Source organism: Engraulis encrasicolus, chromosome 24 (assembly GCF_034702125.1).
Source record: "Engraulis encrasicolus isolate BLACKSEA-1 chromosome 24, IST_EnEncr_1.0, whole genome shotgun sequence".
NCBI classification, from domain to species: domain Eukaryota; kingdom Metazoa; phylum Chordata; class Actinopteri; order Clupeiformes; family Engraulidae; genus Engraulis; species Engraulis encrasicolus.
The window spans coordinates 36,442,119-36,458,674 of NC_085880.1; the positions used below are offsets into that span (position 1 = coordinate 36,442,119).

At 40.6% G+C, this 16,556-nt stretch overlaps 2 protein-coding genes across 3 annotated transcripts; both read left to right on the forward strand.

Moving 5' to 3' along the window:
- Positions 1-820: 820 nt before the first annotated feature.
- On the forward strand, positions 821-6,894 carry tbp (TATA box binding protein). 2 transcript variants are annotated; one of them, XM_063190845.1, is made up of 8 exons: positions 821-949; positions 1,631-1,809; positions 2,042-2,373; positions 3,978-4,065; positions 4,174-4,265; positions 5,205-5,372; positions 5,605-5,699; positions 6,205-6,894. In XM_063190845.1, exons 2-8 carry the CDS (start codon positions 1,756-1,758, stop codon positions 6,282-6,284), a joined length of 909 nt encoding a protein of 302 aa, XP_063046915.1. In that variant the 5' UTR covers positions 821-949; positions 1,631-1,755; the 3' UTR covers positions 6,285-6,894. The 2 variants fall into 2 exon arrangements, with proteins under 2 accessions (XP_063046915.1, XP_063046917.1); XM_063190847.1 differs by having other exon boundaries at positions 826-942.
- Positions 6,895-8,326: 1,432 nt separating this feature from the next.
- Positions 8,327-15,969, forward strand: psmb1 (proteasome 20S subunit beta 1). The gene is made up of 6 exons (XM_063191513.1): positions 8,327-8,564; positions 12,705-12,812; positions 13,140-13,221; positions 13,375-13,504; positions 15,136-15,242; positions 15,629-15,969. Exons 1-6 carry the CDS (start codon positions 8,464-8,466, stop codon positions 15,812-15,814), a joined length of 714 nt encoding a protein of 237 aa, XP_063047583.1. The 5' UTR covers positions 8,327-8,463; the 3' UTR covers positions 15,815-15,969.
- The last annotated feature ends 587 nt before the right edge of the window (positions 15,970-16,556 follow it).

Sequence of the window (16,556 nt, forward strand, 5' to 3'; positions counted from 1 at the left end):
CTGAGCAAGTGGTCTTGGACCACCCTCTTGTGTCATCAAAACATGAATCCTTATAACATTCCAAAATTAAATAGTATGACTGTTTCTCAAGTGACATATTAAAGTGCCAAGCTAAGGTTTCTGTTTACTGAGGATCAATCAGGAACTACCATGTTAAAGTTGACCACCGTTAATTGATAGTTCTGAAAAACATGGGCTATGTTAATGCTATGCTGAGATGATGCGGTCATGCACAATCTTTTGTTTGTGGCTTTGAGCTCTTGTGCAAATTCTGTGCTTCTTCCAAATTCTTCTTATTCTTCCACTGTAATGTTATTCTGCCATTATGTAATCGATCACTCCATATTCAGATCACAAATTATGAGTAACTGTACCCTTACAGTTAATGCTTCAATAGTTGGTAATCAGAAACAGTTACAGTGCTCAAATAAACATACTAGGTGGTGGTACCTTTCCTGTTTGACATATTTACTGATTTTGGTCATTCCCATTAATTGTTTATTAGAACATTAGGCACACACACACTGTGTGTGTGAGATTTTACTGGGCCCAGGTAGTCTGATAAACCAGACTAAATGTGCCGTTCAGCGGGTGGCGCTGGTTCACCAGGCTAGGGCCCAGGACAAAATAATCTCAAATATAAAAAGGTTCCCCTGTCATGGGTTCCCTGAAAAACTTGAAACACAAATAAATACAAATCCACCTGTAACACTCCTACGGCACATGCGCCATTCGCTTTGGAGACAGACAAAAACGCATGTGCGCATGTGTACATTGCAATGGGTACGTATACAGATCGAGTTGCAACCCCAATCGGAAGTTTATGTAGCAGAACAGGAAACTGGTGGTGGCGTTTTTTGCGCGCATGAGAATTCTGCCCTCTTCATGGAAAGCTAACGTAGTCTGCAACTTCGGTTTTCACCAAACATTGGACAGCTGCAGGTAAAAAGTTAGCTGCTTTTGGTTGTTAATAGTGCCTAAACAACGTGTATAGCAAACGTTCAAATAACTTCATTAAAGTTACCGTTGTAGAGTTTTGAAGAGTCCTTATCATGACTTGTAGCTAGCAACACGATATCGAACTAGCTTACATTTGACTTCTTGTTTCATTAAATGCTGTACATGTACCTCCATGTGTCCACGGATAGTCTGTGTAACACATTTCATGCACCTATTTGCTCATAAGTAAAGAACCTCGAGAAGATACTAACCCAACCCCGTAATTATCACATGGCATGCATGCTGCTACTGACTGACATTAGAAGAACATAGCATAACTAACGTTCTTTCATCCAAGTACCAGAAATCTGAATGTCCACTTGGAGAATGAGTCCAGTCTCTATTACAACTGTGAATGGTATTCTGACATCCATTAGTTTGTTGTTGGTTCATAGGACATGTTTTTTTTTAACGACGAACCTATGCCAAACGTCTCAAGCCTGTCCACCGGTTAGCTGTTTGTTTCTGAATACAGTACTTCAAATTTATGCATTGATTTGGTTGGTCTTTCTTGGAGGTGTTAGGTGTAAGATTTGAAATCTGAGCAGTCATCTTTCGGATGTTCTTGAATGATCCCTCTTGATGTCCATTACGTGTCCTTTACTGACAAAACATTTTGTTTGTGTTCCAGGTGTCGTGCAAGAGTGTTTCTGCACGGTGGGTAAAGTGGGAAGCATCGTAGTTTTGGCCGTCATTGGACTTGGGAGGAAAGCACTGAAAGAGAGGGAGGCGTTTGCTTCCAATTGAAGAGCAGCAATGGATCAGAACAACAGTTTGACCCCCTTTCCCCAAGGACTTGCATCTCCCCAGGCAAGTTACCATCACCATAGCTTTCAGTTTTTGTGATAATAATGTGATATTTTCTTAATGATATAAATTACTAACATGATGTGGAAGGGAAAGCTGCTTAATGTACTTTGGAGTCAGTCCTTCTGCACCAAGTAGACCTATAAAATGCATTGCAACAGAGAGCGAGGATGAAGCCGTTAAGTTGAGTTTAATGGTGCATTTGTCTTATGTTGTCTCTCTTTCTCACGTCCAGAGCGTCATGACGCCTGGGCCTCCCATTTTCAGCCCCATGATGCCGTATGGCACGGGGTTAACGCCACAGCCAGTCACCAACACCAACAGCCTCTCTGCCCTGGAGGAACACCAGAGACTACAGCAGCAACAGCAGCAGTCGTCCACCCAGCAAGGAGGTGTGGCGGGCACATCTGGCCAGACCCCCCAGCTTTACCATTCCCAGGCCATCACCACGACAACCGCGTTGCCTGGCAACACGCCACTCTACAACGCCACCCCCTTAACGCCCATGACCCCCATCACCCCCGCCACACCTGCGTCGGAAAGCTCGGGGATCGTCCCACAGCTCCAGTGAGTACTGTTTGTGGAATTGAAGTGATTTCTATTGTAGTCTCTCTCGCTCTCTCTTTTTTTTTGCTTGTGACCATGCTGTAGGTTTAGTGCCTCTTGGCAATCTGCATGTTTGCCAAACTGCATGTTTGCCACCTCGGGGTGCGAACCTGCCACCTCGTCAAATATATCGATTCGGCAATGGGAGTCACAGTACCAGCGTGCTGAGCTAAAGGGGCGGTCCGATAGACCAACGCTACCGCACTGTATTGAGGCTTCGGGAGGGAGGTTTTAGCTAACGTTCCATGCTGAACTCTGCTAATTGGCCTCCGTTGCAAATGTATTGACTGAGCATAAAAATGTATTTGTATAATATGCATTTTGATATATTGCTTGTACTTTGTATACGGAGAGTCACTTTTTTTCTTCTACGGTCAGTATTGGAAGCATGGTATTGTGCAATGGCACTACTGCCAGGGTTTGAGCGTGGAATAGGTCATAGAACACAGTGAATGTTTGTCAGCTGTCCTTAATTATACCCTGCAATTAATGTTGACGGACAGCTGCGGTTAATTTTGCCACGAACTGAACACTGACAACCGGACATCGGTCCGATTTTGCAGAGTTGCAATTTTTATCCATCATGGCATCGCACCCATTGACCATGCGCACTGTGTCCTTCAGCTACGTCCCCGTACTACACAGTAGCTTGCCAATACATTTTCCACTGAGTGACAGACAGTTCTTATCCAATCTGAAACTCTTTGGTAAAAAGCCCCAGCCACATATTTGCTCCAGCCAATTAAATTAACCAGCTGATCCCAATTACCACAACCCTTCAGACCAGCTGATTATTAGAGAAATCATTCGTACCGGCAGAAGGAATACACTATAAAATCAACACGATCGTTAACAGTCTCCACATTTTATCCGCATTCTCACAAGTGTTTAAGGTGGAAATCAGCTTGCAAAAGTAGTTCTCTAGAACTCTCACTTTGCTGACGTACAGTAGACGCACGACGCCGGCGTAGGTGACAGGGCTACCACCAACACCAAATGCTTGTACTTACTACTCTAATGTCTGATAAATCAATGCCCAATGTATGCAGACATCTTCTCCTGTGCTCTAAATGACTCCCGATCAGGAGTCTTGCAGTTTGTTTACACGACTCCAGCATCAAAGAGACTGGGTATGAATATCCGGTCTCTTTGCCTGCATGGCGTTTAACATTGCTATTGCTAGTTGCTCATCCATGTTATTCCCTGAAAGAAGGCTGTCAGATTTGGCCTTGTGCAAGATGGGCACATCTGTCAAAATTGCCGTAAATCTATGTTTACCTATTGCTACCGTTGTCGTGGGCACGTAGCCTTAAATTAAATTAAAATAATTGACTGACTGATTTTCCAACGGGGTGCTCAAGCTTTTACATACTACTGTGTATTGAGGTATAAATTCAAAACCATTAATGCTTTACATTAGAAGGTGGTGTTCCTTGGTTGGTTAGTTACAAGGGTTTTTAAGACCCATGTACATGAGATTTGGTTGAATCGAAGTGGACTGACTTGTATGTTTGCTTTCCACCCCATTGACTTACTGCCACATCTGTTTTTTTCCCTTTATGCAGAAATATTGTGTCCACTGTCAACTTGGGTTGCAAATTAGACCTGAAGACGATAGCACTGCGGGCCAGAAATGCAGAGTACAATCCAAAGGTAAAGGAGCCAGTCAATGAATGAATGAATGATGTAAAATGTCCTCTTGCTATCCATGTGTTCATTTGCATCGTTACTTACCGGCAATTGCTTTGCCCTGTATTCCAGCGTTTCGCTGCCGTCATTATGAGAATACGAGAGCCCAGGACAACCGCTCTCATCTTCAGCTCTGGGAAGATGGTGTGCACGGGAGCCAAGAGGTAAAGGCACTATCGCAGAGATTAAATGTTTCAAAGACTATTCATACAATTGCAAACGAGAGACTAGCAGGATAATTGCTACCACCTTGTTCTACTGAAACAGCAACCAGCTCTGGGGCATAAAGTTTAGTTACAGAAATATCACAGGTGTGTCATTGTCTGATTACTAAACAAAACCTAGCCTGGGAGTACCCATGCTGCCTTGCGCATTCTTTTCGAATTGCTGGACACACTTGTGATTTAGTATGGCGTTTGCCGCCAGACAAAAACAAAACCTAGGCTAATCATGAAAGTAATTGGAAAGTTAAAGCTAGCGATGTGAACTGCCCGTAACATTGTTGCCATAGCAACACAATGAAGCGCAGTGGTCAATCTAACAGTACTTCCTCACGAAGCTTTAGAAGACCAACAAAATTAAGAAATATTATTATCACTGGCAACCGGGTGATAAGTGTGATGGTGGCCTTTGAGAGGTCCCGATATCAATGGACTTGGCTGTGTCGTTGGGCACACTTTTGCATCGTCCATTACTTCCCCTTCATATCGGGACACTTAGTCGACCGCTATCCCTTAAATAATCACCCAAATGCCCTAATAAAGGAGGCTTCCCAATGCCAAAAGAATGCCTTTACGTGAGCATAAATTCTGAAAATGTAAGTAGTAGAATATTTTTTCTCAATAGGTGCGGTACAGCCCCCCAAGGGGCGTGGGGGAGTTGAGAAGGATACAGCTGAGAGGGGACAATATTGAGTTGTCATTGGGGGGGGGGGGGTGGCATTAGTCCATTTGATTTTTTTAATACCAAGGGGGGCGTTGTCAGGCTTATGATGAGGTAAAGAGGGTGTTGGAAGGCTTGTGATGAAGCCAAGGGGCGTTTGTTCGAAAAAGGTTGAGAATCACTGCTAATAAGTAGATGTCTTGTTTATCTTCTCTTTGCAGTGAAGAGCAGTCACGCCTTGCAGCCAGAAAATATGCCAGAGTAGTACAGAAGTTGGGCTTCCCTGCCAAGTTCCTCGACTTCAAGATTCAGAATATGGTGGGCAGCTGTGATGTGAAGTTCCCCATCAGACTGGAAGGACTGGTCCTCACCCACCAACAGTTCAGCAGGTAAGTCCTCACATACCCCATTCAACTCTCAATGGTGTTGATGTCATCAAGTGGTGGTGTGTGTGTGTGTGTGTTTTGGCCTGTTAATGAGGATAGAAAAAATGTACTTAATTTTTCCAAGAAGAAATTTTGGGATGGGCAGAACCCAATCACAAATTAAATTTAAGTGAAAATGCTGAATAACATTGGAATGTTTATCATTAATAACGCCGTATCATGCCTTTTTTTCCAGTTATGAGCCGGAGTTGTTCCCCGGACTGATCTACAGAATGATCAAACCTAGAATTGTGCTTCTCATATTTGTGTCTGGTAAAGTCGTCCTCACAGGTGAGCATTCTCCTATGCGTGTTTTCCTGGTTCTGCACAGCTCATCCCACGGCAATTCAATTCGCAAATGGCAATTCAACTTCATTCACTCTAGTCCTTCATTTGCTACTTTCTGAATCGTGTTTCAAGGGTGTTCATACAACATTGTGGATGTACAGATGACATTATCTATCCTACTGATGATAGGCAGGAGGCCTACAATCAAAGGGATGTAGTGTGCACATTATTGGCATAGCCTTTGCATTTCACACATATGAAAGTTCAAATGCAATGGCAGATGTAAATATAGAATTGCCATTTGTAAAATGAATTGCCATTTAAATGTGCACCAAAACCATACCTGTATTGTCTTTCGTTCATTCATGGTGTTTAATTCATGAAATATTTTAAGGATTACATGGTCTCTTTGGCCTATCAAATTGCTCATTGCAAAGAATTTTTATTCATTTAAAAAAAAAATCTAAATGAAAATTACATGTTTTTTCCCCCAATTGTCTCCTTCAAGGTGCAAAAGTTCGAGGAGAAATCTATGAAGCATTTGAAAACATCTATCCCATCTTGAAAGGATTTAGGAAAACGACATGAGGAAGAGAAATGGGAATGGGATTGGGCTTTGTTTATGCTGTGACATAATATGTTGGGACTTTGTAGTAGGACTGTACAGTTGCATTGACATGTATGTAAGTATGTTTGTAAATACACTTAGAACAATGTTGGTTCACCGCACTTGAGAATTCAAAAGACAGCCTCACTTGAACTGATTTTTCATTGCCTTTTAATGTGGTTTTAAGTGGCTACCTTATGTATCAAAATTTTTAGTCATTGCTCTACCCATTCACACATTCCTTGTTTCAGTGGATGCTAAAGTATGGCAAGAGTCCTATTTTTAAGCCTGTGTGTCTTTATAGGAATGTGATGGTGTAGCAGCGGGGCAAGTATTTTTCTCATCCTAGCTGTTGGTACACAGAACACTGTCCTGGGCCTTTCAGTCATTAGTATTTTTTTTATTTGGAGTTTTAAAATGCGTTTGTTAGTTATTTTTACTTGTTCATGAATTTTTATCATAAGCAATACTGTTTTATGGCTCGGTTCTATTTTTTTTCCCCTTTTCATAAAGCAATTATCTGTGATGTGCCCAGTTTATTGTCAGTTCAGATTTGGCAGAAAAAAATAAATGACAGTGATGGAAGAAGCAAAGATCTCTCTGATTCATTTTCTGTAGCTGCTGACAAACTACCAAGTGAAATGCATGATCAGCATTGGTCCCAACGTCCCAAGAAAGGGCCCATTGTTTTTTATTAGGTGGATATTGTATCAAGTGACGTACAGTGGTGTGCAACATTACAGCAGTGCCAATCATTAGATAGTTTTAATATCCATGAATTGGGGGCACTGCACATGATATAGGAAATAAAGGTCCATTAATTACTTTTACAGAATGGAGAATGTGTATTAAGCTTTTCAACCACAACTTCAACTACTTGTGAACTTCCTATTGGTGGTTTTGTATCAGAAACTATGATTTTATGTCTGCATTAGTTTAATATCAAATTAAGATAAATTATTTAGTTTGGTCATTCCCATTGACCATAGCATCAAACAAAATTTTAATTTGTGGGTCTTGCACCAAGATGATCACTTAGTGTAGTGTATTTGGGGTCATAGTGCTGTCCAAATGTAGCCTAGAAATCTAGACGCCCCTAGCGACCGCAAACGGCTCGCTAGGCTAGTCCAAATGGCCGTCTCAAGATAATTTCCTATTCAGCACAAGACAGCATGCCCTGTTCTAACATGTATTCTATTACACAGTGGGAGGAAGAACTAAGCACACCAACATTTGATATTTCCCCATTTCTGCACAAAGTGGTCATGAATGTGGTCACAATAATTCACAATAATGTTTACATGCTCTGGCCATTCTGTGCACATACTCCACATGGAATTATCTTATCTCCTCCAGTATTGAGTACAAATGTCAGTCTTCATGTCATGCCACTCTTGAACCAGAAACATCAGACACACCCACCCAGGCTGTGCTGTAGAGAAGCTAAACTTGCTCAGTCACCCAGTCTTCTCTCCAGATGGATATTTCACATTTTATTTGGAAGGGCCCCACTGAAGTTCTCGTTGCTTGAATTCCTGTGTGAAATTTCCACATTTTCCTGTTGGGGAATCATGTCATCTACTAGTTTGGTCTCTCTCACTTACTCACTCACTCACTCCCTCTCTCTCTCACACACACACAGACACACACACACACACACACACAGGGCCACTGACAACTTTAGCCAGGCCACAGTCATCTCTGAAAGGCCGCCCCACTGAATACATGCACACATACAAGTTGGGAGGTTTTTGAGCCATATTTCATTACTCTTTCTGATGTATTGTTCTGTTTTTCTGAAATACTGCCTTTTCTTTTTCATCATCTCTGAGCTGCAATTGTCATGTTTCAAGAAATTAAAACTTTAAATGATTCACTCTATGCTATATGGATTTCACTTCTGAACCAAGTGACAAAATATTCTACTTCTTAGAATAATAGTCTTATTTTGAGTTGTACCTGCATTCTGTATGTTTTCACGTGAATCTCTGATTTATATCTATGGTTCTTCCCATCACACACTGCGCATCGGCACTAACACACTGCGCATGCTCATTGATTCAGACTTCCTGTGTCAGCCATTGCAGTGAGACAGCGGTATTTCTTTTATTTCGAATGGTTTTCTTGTAACGTCAAGTGGCTTTATTTACGAGTTGCAAAATGCTTTCAACACATTCTTACGGACCTAATGGAAAAATGCAAGATTATCACTACACAGGTCCAGTACAGCAACGGTTTTCCCCATATGCCTTCAACGGAGGGTAAGTTGAAACACTAATGTTACTTTCGGTATTAGCCAAAATCATGAGGCTAGTTTGTAACGTTAGCATGTAGTGTATATGTGTATGTTTTCAGTATTTCCTAGACATACTGCAGCACCCAAGCTCTGTCAAACACACTAGTGAACTTCTACAGTTTATCAAGCGATATTGTACATTACTAAACACTGACCGTTTTTAGTTACCTCAACCCAGAGACGCTAGTCAGTTTATGCTGTCTGTGGGGCATTCAGACTGGGACTCCCAACGGAGTTCGCTCCCGGACGTGCGGTCCCCGGTGTTTCTATCACTCCCGGACTTGCGGTCCCCACCCGATTATATCTCACGTATTATCATATATATACACACTGCCACCTGATTATATCACACGTATTCACCATATTATGTATTGACACACGTATTTTTTCTTAACACCACTTATTTTTTTCTCCAGTGGTAAGAATACAGTGGTAAGAATAACACTACTGGATAAGACGAAGCGGATGACGGAGTCTTTTCTACATGCAGTTATAGAAAGAAATGACGGCGGAGTCAAATAAATGAAGCTTGTAAAAGTTAGCAATATTGTTAACGCTTGTTGTTCGCTCTCTTCTACATGCAGTTATAGAAAGTTATAGGACTTATAGAAATGAAGCTCTGCGGTAAAAGTTAGCAACGGAAACGGAAAGCGGGTACAATTATCGGAAACGGAAAGCAACCAAGCGACCAAAACAAAAGCCAATGCCATTTTCCCATAAAGTATTTAACCCCCTCCAATTCCACCCTTGCCAGGAGACTATATAGTCTAGTCAATATAGGGGGTCCACGCGTTGTGGCCACTCATTTATTTAACCATTAAGTAAAACTTTTGAAAAATAATGCAAAGTAAAACTTTTGAAAAAATAATGCAAAGATGACAGTAATTGCAAGCATTTACGACTTAATACATTCCTCGACTTCGGGTGACTACCATACATGCTGTCATTAACATCAAAACATCCCTGCAACCTTTTAGGGCTAAGCTTATGCTTAGTCATGGTTGATGCCAAAAGCACACAATATTAGCAAACTTGACCCTCACAAAACAATTTTGTAATTTCAATCAAAAACATTTAAAAGGGCATGTCCAGGAATATTGGCACCCCTCCTTCAAGGGTTAATTGCACACTATTAGACAGCAATGGCAGCATCTGAAGGTTTTGGTTTTCATCAATGACTGTGTTCTTTCATTTTTACAACCAATCCACTGTGCATTTGGTTGTGTTCTTTGGGTTTTTGTCTTTCTGGAGTGCACATGATGTTCAACTCAAACCAAGTGTTCTTGCCATGGTTACACATTTTACTGTAAATGATGATACCTGTCATGTCATGATGCCTGTCATGATACCTGTGATACGGTCAAAAGCCTCCAATACCTGATGCAACAATGGGGTGACATAATATTATGGATCGGACACCATGCTTGCTTTTTGGTAGGGTGTCCTTTTCCTTAAAGACTTTCTTGCAGAGTATGCAAACATGCTGTTTGTGTAAGTCACTGAAAAAACTGTGCTATTGCTTCATCTGACCTTAAAACATTCTTAAAAGGGCTGTGCTAGGCCTGTATTTTTTCATACAGCCGTCAGGTGTTCCCTGTTATGACTTTTATTAAGCAATGTGGTCTGCCTTGCTCTCCAACCAAAAGGCACTACTTTATGTAGTGTTTAACACGGGGTGCTTATTGAAAAAAACTACCCAGAACAGTTCAAAGTTGACCGTCAGGTCTGTAGATGTTAGTCCCTGTGTTTTTTCATTATTTGCACCGACTTCCAAAGACTTTTTATCATAATATCTTCCTCTACCCCCCACTCATCCAAGGATGTTCTTTACAGCTCCATGTTTGGCAGATTTCTGAATAACACAACACAGTGTAGAAAATGGTTTACCAAGGGTCTTTTGAGATGATCTTTTATTATTTGGAGGTCTTGTTTTTGTAAATAATAGTATTTGTGGTGTCCTCAGGCAGCTCCTCTGTCTTCAGATTGGTGAAAGACACACAAGATGTAACAGGTGGCTATTTAAACACAAATATCATAATTCCTTGCCTAATTCATGTTTCTTATGGGCAAAAGCAATTAGTCAAAAGTGATTCCCATTTGCGATTTACCATAATTGAGTCAAATTAGGTTTCCAAAATGGTATCCAGTAAAGGGTGCCAATACCAGTGATCCTGGGAACTTTACCATCTTCAATTATTTCCCTCTCATAGTTTAGTATTTAATGCTGTTGATATTTTGTATATTTAGTTTCAACCACAAGCTATCTATAGAAAAATCATGGTTGACCATATTATTTGTTTTCTGGAGATATGTCCCATAATGTACTTAAACTTCAAGGGTGCCAATAGTACCTGGCGGCACTGTACGTAGAACATTATTACTCTGTGTGTACAAAACTTCTGGCAGATTTTTCAGTAGTATCAGATGTGGCAAGGACAAAATTATTAGCCCCCTTATCATTAATAGTCAATACAGTGCCATTTATGAACAAAAATTGACACCAGGCACTTTGATTAGTTGTTAACTATGTTGGCACATGTCCTACCAAGAGCTTAGCTCCCTCTATGAACATATTTTTGCAAGGTCACTTTCCACATTCTATCATCATTTTCAGTTTTTATGGTGCCGTACATCCAAATAAGGTTTCCTGTGGCTGAGGCTGCCACAGAATGATGCATCCACCACCATATTTAATTGTGGAAACCATCTTATAACGATTCAAGGCCTATCCCTTTCTTCACCTGACAGAAGCAGAATTCATGCATCAAAGCAGGTGCAATTGAATATCATCAGATGAAAGCAGAGACGTTCAAAACTCATTTTTGACTTTCAAATGTTCACAGGCAAAGCTCAATACCACTCTGATATGCACTGCCTTTAGTAAAGGGGTTCTTCTGTGATGATGGCCCCAAAGCCCAATATGATGACAAAAAAAAAAAACATGCAGACAAATGTAATGCTAGAAAGATTAGGTGATCAGTAACATAATAGTATAAATATTATAGGAAAGGGTTTTGATCATTATTAGTCCTATTATGTGTTGATATTATTGTTACCAGGGATGGGCAAAGATACAGATAAAAGTATTTCAAAACACTAGGCCTAATGCAAAATACCCAGCACTGTAACTGTTAGAAATAATCTACAAGATACAGTTACTGCCGTGCATCTTGTATCTTATTTCTAACCGTTTCATAATTACTTGGAAATTTTTCTAGCGGTTTCATGACTACACCGTTAATGTTGTGTACTTATAGGTTGTTTTAATGCTGGGTAGGCCTACTTCGCATTGAATTTGGAAATACTTTTAGATGTATCTTTGCCCATCCCTGATTACTAGGCCTACAACTTCAACTTCAACTTTTCAACTTTATTGTCCCCAGAAGGGGCGATTAGGTGTGCAGCAAGTCATAAGCACATATAGACAGCAACAAAAGATAGGCTACCACAGGACAGACATAAAGTGCAGTGGTCAATAAAAGGTTAAAATGACCATAAATACAACAACTACAGTTACTACTACTACATCGTACCACCAAACCAGAGGCATGGCGAACTCTGGAGTATCTGCAGAGACAGTTCAGATACCTTCCTATCAAAATCTCTGGTATCTGTGGTGTGACGTTTACTGACCGGAAACGGAAAGAGGATGTATCCACCACTTACATTTGAAACGTAACGACAAAGTCAATTCATAGCCTAATGATCATATTGTAGGTGTATTTGAAACAATCTGGCGCTAATTATATGTGAAATACACTTGTACGTAACAAAAAACTAACATCAACAAGATAACTGGCTCCGTAATATGGCGGTGGTACCGCTAGTCTGGCTAGTGGGAGCGAGATGAAATGGGAGTGTAATGAGATGGGAGCCCCAGTCTGGGAATCTGTCTGTGGCATGACAAAACCCTGGGGTCCTCAATGAAAAACAAACCATTTGAATAGCTTTTTTGATATGTCAATATTTTCACATTGTTGTGTAGGGAATTGTTTGTATTAATCCTGCCGTGCTGTTCAACTACATCGTGTTTGACATGTTTGTATTGTACAGAACTGCATTACAAATTGTCTGTCATATAACTTGTCATGCCGTGATTTCACAGGACTGTCCTGGCTGTTGCTGGTGAGGATTTCGCATTAGTGGCCTCAGATACTCGTCTCAGTGAGGGCTACTCAATCCACAGTCGGGACTCTCCAAAGTGTTACAAGCTGTGAGTGAACACATATGATCAGTCAACATCTCTGTGAGGCCCTTTGTTGTATTACATGTTAGTTTGTGAACTATTTCAACTAGAACATCTGAGGCCAGGGTTTCCCAACCTTTCCAACCTAACAAAACAACTTCAATTTACAATCAACAGCAACACACAAACATATTATTTTGATGTTTAGAAAATGATGCCAAGGCCCACTTGCAATACCTCCTTCAGGGCTATTGTTTGTAGATAGTCCAAAGATATCCCATTTCACACAGAACGACCTACTTTCTATAGATTTATATGGGTGATTAAACACTTATTTTTTTATGAACTTAACAGGACTGACACTACAGTAATTGGCTGCAGTGGATTTCATGGCGATTGCCTTACTCTGACCAAAATCATCGATGCCAGACTTAAGGTAAGGAACATGTTCTTTGCAAACACTTCGCTCCAATGGTATTATGTACCCCTGGCTGAAATATAAAACTTGCTTTCAGTTTGCTCTTTGGACATTTCTGATGACTTTTCGTATTATTCCTACCAATGAAATGCCTCACGTTATTGTCTATAGATGTACAAGCACTCGAACAACAAGAGCATGACAAGTGGAGCGATTGCAGCCATGCTGTCAACGATTCTGTACGGGAGAAGATTTTTCCCTTACTATGTGTACAACATCATCGGTGGTCTGGATGAGGAGGGTAAATATCATCTTTTACTCTTGGGTCATTCCACGTCAGATCAATCAAACCTTATTAACGTATGTTTCACAAATTGAAGAAAAGAATGTGTCAATTCCTTAGTCATACAGAACACATAGTTCAATAATTGAGGGACAAACACTTCTGGTTGTTGTCTTTATGCCTGTTGTTGTCTTTGTGCCTGTTGTGTTCCATGAATTTCTTTCTTGTGCAGAGAGGGCACTTCCTAAAGTTAGATTAGCAGAATTATTAAAAGGTGATAAATTAAAAACCCAAAATTGAATGGCCTTACAAGTAGTACATATGCTCAAAAGCAACCTGAAAAACGAGGTATTATTTATTATAGTTGTACCATTTTGACAAAAAAATGATTGATTCTGTATCTGAGGGCAGTCATGGGTACGCGGTTAGGGCGTCAGGATGCCAACCCGCCAGGTTGGTGGGGAGGGGAGTAATTAACCAATGCTCTCCCCCATCCTCCTCCATGACTGAGGTACCTGAGCATGATACCGTCCCACCGCACTGCCCCGTTTCGGACGTCTTTTTGCAAAAAAAACGAAAGTGTAATGTAATGTTAAGGAGGTAGAAATGATAAAAGATGTATTGTTAATACTCGCATTGGATTATCGTGATGGTTGTAAAAAAATGTAAAGGTAGTGAAAAAGGGTATTAAATGGTAGTAAATTTGACTTCAAGATTGGTGTATATACCCTGTTGAAGACGCAACTGGTTGCAAGTACCTTATGGTCTTGCAGAACTTTTTTCTATATCACTGCAATATTCTGAGTCAAATCCAAGTCTAATGCCAAAGGGATTCTATTGACAAAGGCATGGAACAGTTTCAGAAACCTTTGCTTTTAGCAGGTGCAGATGGTTGTTGTTTAGTTCTCCAGTGGTTGTGTTAGAGATGCATAATCCCGCCGGCATGTTAACAGTTTTTCTAAATTAGTGTCTGAACAGTCTTGTCACTTAATGTGAGGTCTGTGAAATTCCATTTGAGTCATGATGGTGAGGACATAAGACTACGAGATTTGGGGAATTGTTCAGTATATGTTTGCAAGTGGTCATATTAAGAATGTTTTGCTTTGTTTAAAGTCTTAAAGGTGTTTTGGACTGAAAAACATTTGCCCCTTGGATGGGATGTTGACATTGTTGCTCAACTTAAGATGCACGTACAGGTTTCCTTTACAAAGCAATATGAATTTGGTAGGGCTGTAACAATATTGCATCAAACTGAAAAATCACGCCGACTTGAACAGTCAACGCCTGGGACAGGTTAAGTTTAGGCATTATTTTGGTTAGAGGGCAATTTCACCACAATTGTACTGTTCCCTTGCTTGTTTCGCCTTTCTTGGCAAAAGTATTGTGTTAGAAAATGTATTAGAAAAATGTATGTACCTTTTTGAAATGGTTTCAAAAACCTTGGTAGTAAGATTTTACTGAACAGTACTGTTGTATTTTTTTTCTTTATTCTAGCCATTCCCCACAATCCAACAATCAGTAGCAACTATTGATCTGAGAGACTTTTTTATATTTGAATGTTTAATGTGAAATAATCTATTTTCTGTATGTATGCTACTAGACGCCTAAATTTAATTTCCTAAATGTTACTCTACTCTACTCTTCTCCAGGTAAAGGAGCTGTGTACAGTTTTGACCCCGTGGGATCATACCAGCGAGACACCTACAAAGCTGGCGGCTCAGCCAGCGCTATGCTGCAGCCTCTCTTAGACAACCAGGTACTCAATTTGTTTTTGTTTTCCTTCATTATTTTGTGCTTAGATTTGTTGATCATACAATGTTGATGTTAATCTGACATCGTGTGTCTCGACTCATTGGAGACGGTGTAAACTTGCCTCTCAATTTGACCCACATGTTTAAATTTGGGAAACCTACTCAGGAGGCAGTCACACGCCCTCTCTTAAAACACACACACACACACACACACACACACACACACACACACAATCACTCACTCACTCACTCACTCACTCACTCACTCTCTCACTCACTCACTCACTCACTCACACACACACACACACACATTAAGGCCACCCCATGTCTGGGTGCTCTTTCAGGTTCATAACATGACATTTGCATTCATTGCATACATTTTTTTCCTCAGATTGGCTTCAAGAACATGGAGGGCGTGCAGCAGGCCCCTTTGACCCAGGAGAAGGCGATTCAGCTGGTGAAGGACGTCTTCATCTCCGCAGCCGAGAGGGACGTGTACACCGGAGACGCACTGCAGATCTGCATCATCACTAAGGAGGGCGTTCGGCAGGAGATGGTCCCTCTCAGGAAGGACTGAGACACCATTTTGTTTTTCCACCGACCCACCTCCATACTTTTGTCATTTTTTCCCCGCTGTGTATTTCTATTAAAAGGTCTGCTCTGGTCTGTTCTTTTTACATTTTCTGAAAGAAAAAAAGATGAATAAAATAAAGAGTAGTTACCAGAATGTTACCACACCCGTCTCTGGCTTGTATTTTTTATGTCAATGGGTATGGTTGATTGATTGCCATGTCAAGTTCAAATAAAAAGGAAATGGGAAGCTTTGATGGTTAATTTTGCCATTGCCACAGTCTTTAATTTGATAGTGGTACTTCAGGTAGGCAACATGCCCACAAATGTTTTGATGTCCTTGTCTGTCTATAAGTCCAATTGACAAATTAAATCGGAGCAGCAAAACAATTGGAAGAGATGAAGAGGAATTTGTTTGTGGTTACATTTTATGCCTAGATTTTTTTTTTTTGTTTTTTTTTAGTAAAATGACACTGATGTGGCTGTGTCTGGTTGCCTGGGTCCTCCACTGGAGGATAGGAAATGTTTCCCTGATGTCAAGCAGCTCAGAGCCACAGACCTGGTTAATACAGTTCTGTGCTCAGAGCAATATTTTGGGGACTCTTCTCCCATATTGGATATCCTGATGTCAAATAAAAGTCATTGGGTATAAATAGTACCCCAAATATGGCATACCAGCAGGGCCCTAAATAGACACCTGCAAACCGACCAAATGCTATAAAATGCTAAAAATTTCTATTTGGCTGGTG

Bases quoted from the DNA above. Each gene is read 5' to 3' on its own strand.
- tbp (XM_063190845.1), top strand. From the start codon at position 1,756: ATGGATCAGAACAACAGTTTGACCCCCTTTCCCCAAGGACTTGCATCT. The intron at 4,266-5,204 runs GTAAAGGCACTA...TTCTCTTTGCAG, and splicing joins GTGTGCACGGGAGCCAAGAG to TGAAGAGCAGTCACGCCTTG. The intron at 5,373-5,604 runs GTAAGTCCTCAC...CTTTTTTTCCAG, and splicing joins ACCCACCAACAGTTCAGCAG to TTATGAGCCGGAGTTGTTCC.
- psmb1 (XM_063191513.1), top strand. From the start codon at position 8,464: ATGCTTTCAACACATTCTTACGGACCTAATGGAAAAATGCAAGATTAT. The intron at 13,222-13,374 runs GTAAGGAACATG...TATTGTCTATAG, and splicing joins TCATCGATGCCAGACTTAAG to ATGTACAAGCACTCGAACAA. The intron at 15,243-15,628 runs GTACTCAATTTG...TTTTTTCCTCAG, and splicing joins AGCCTCTCTTAGACAACCAG to ATTGGCTTCAAGAACATGGA.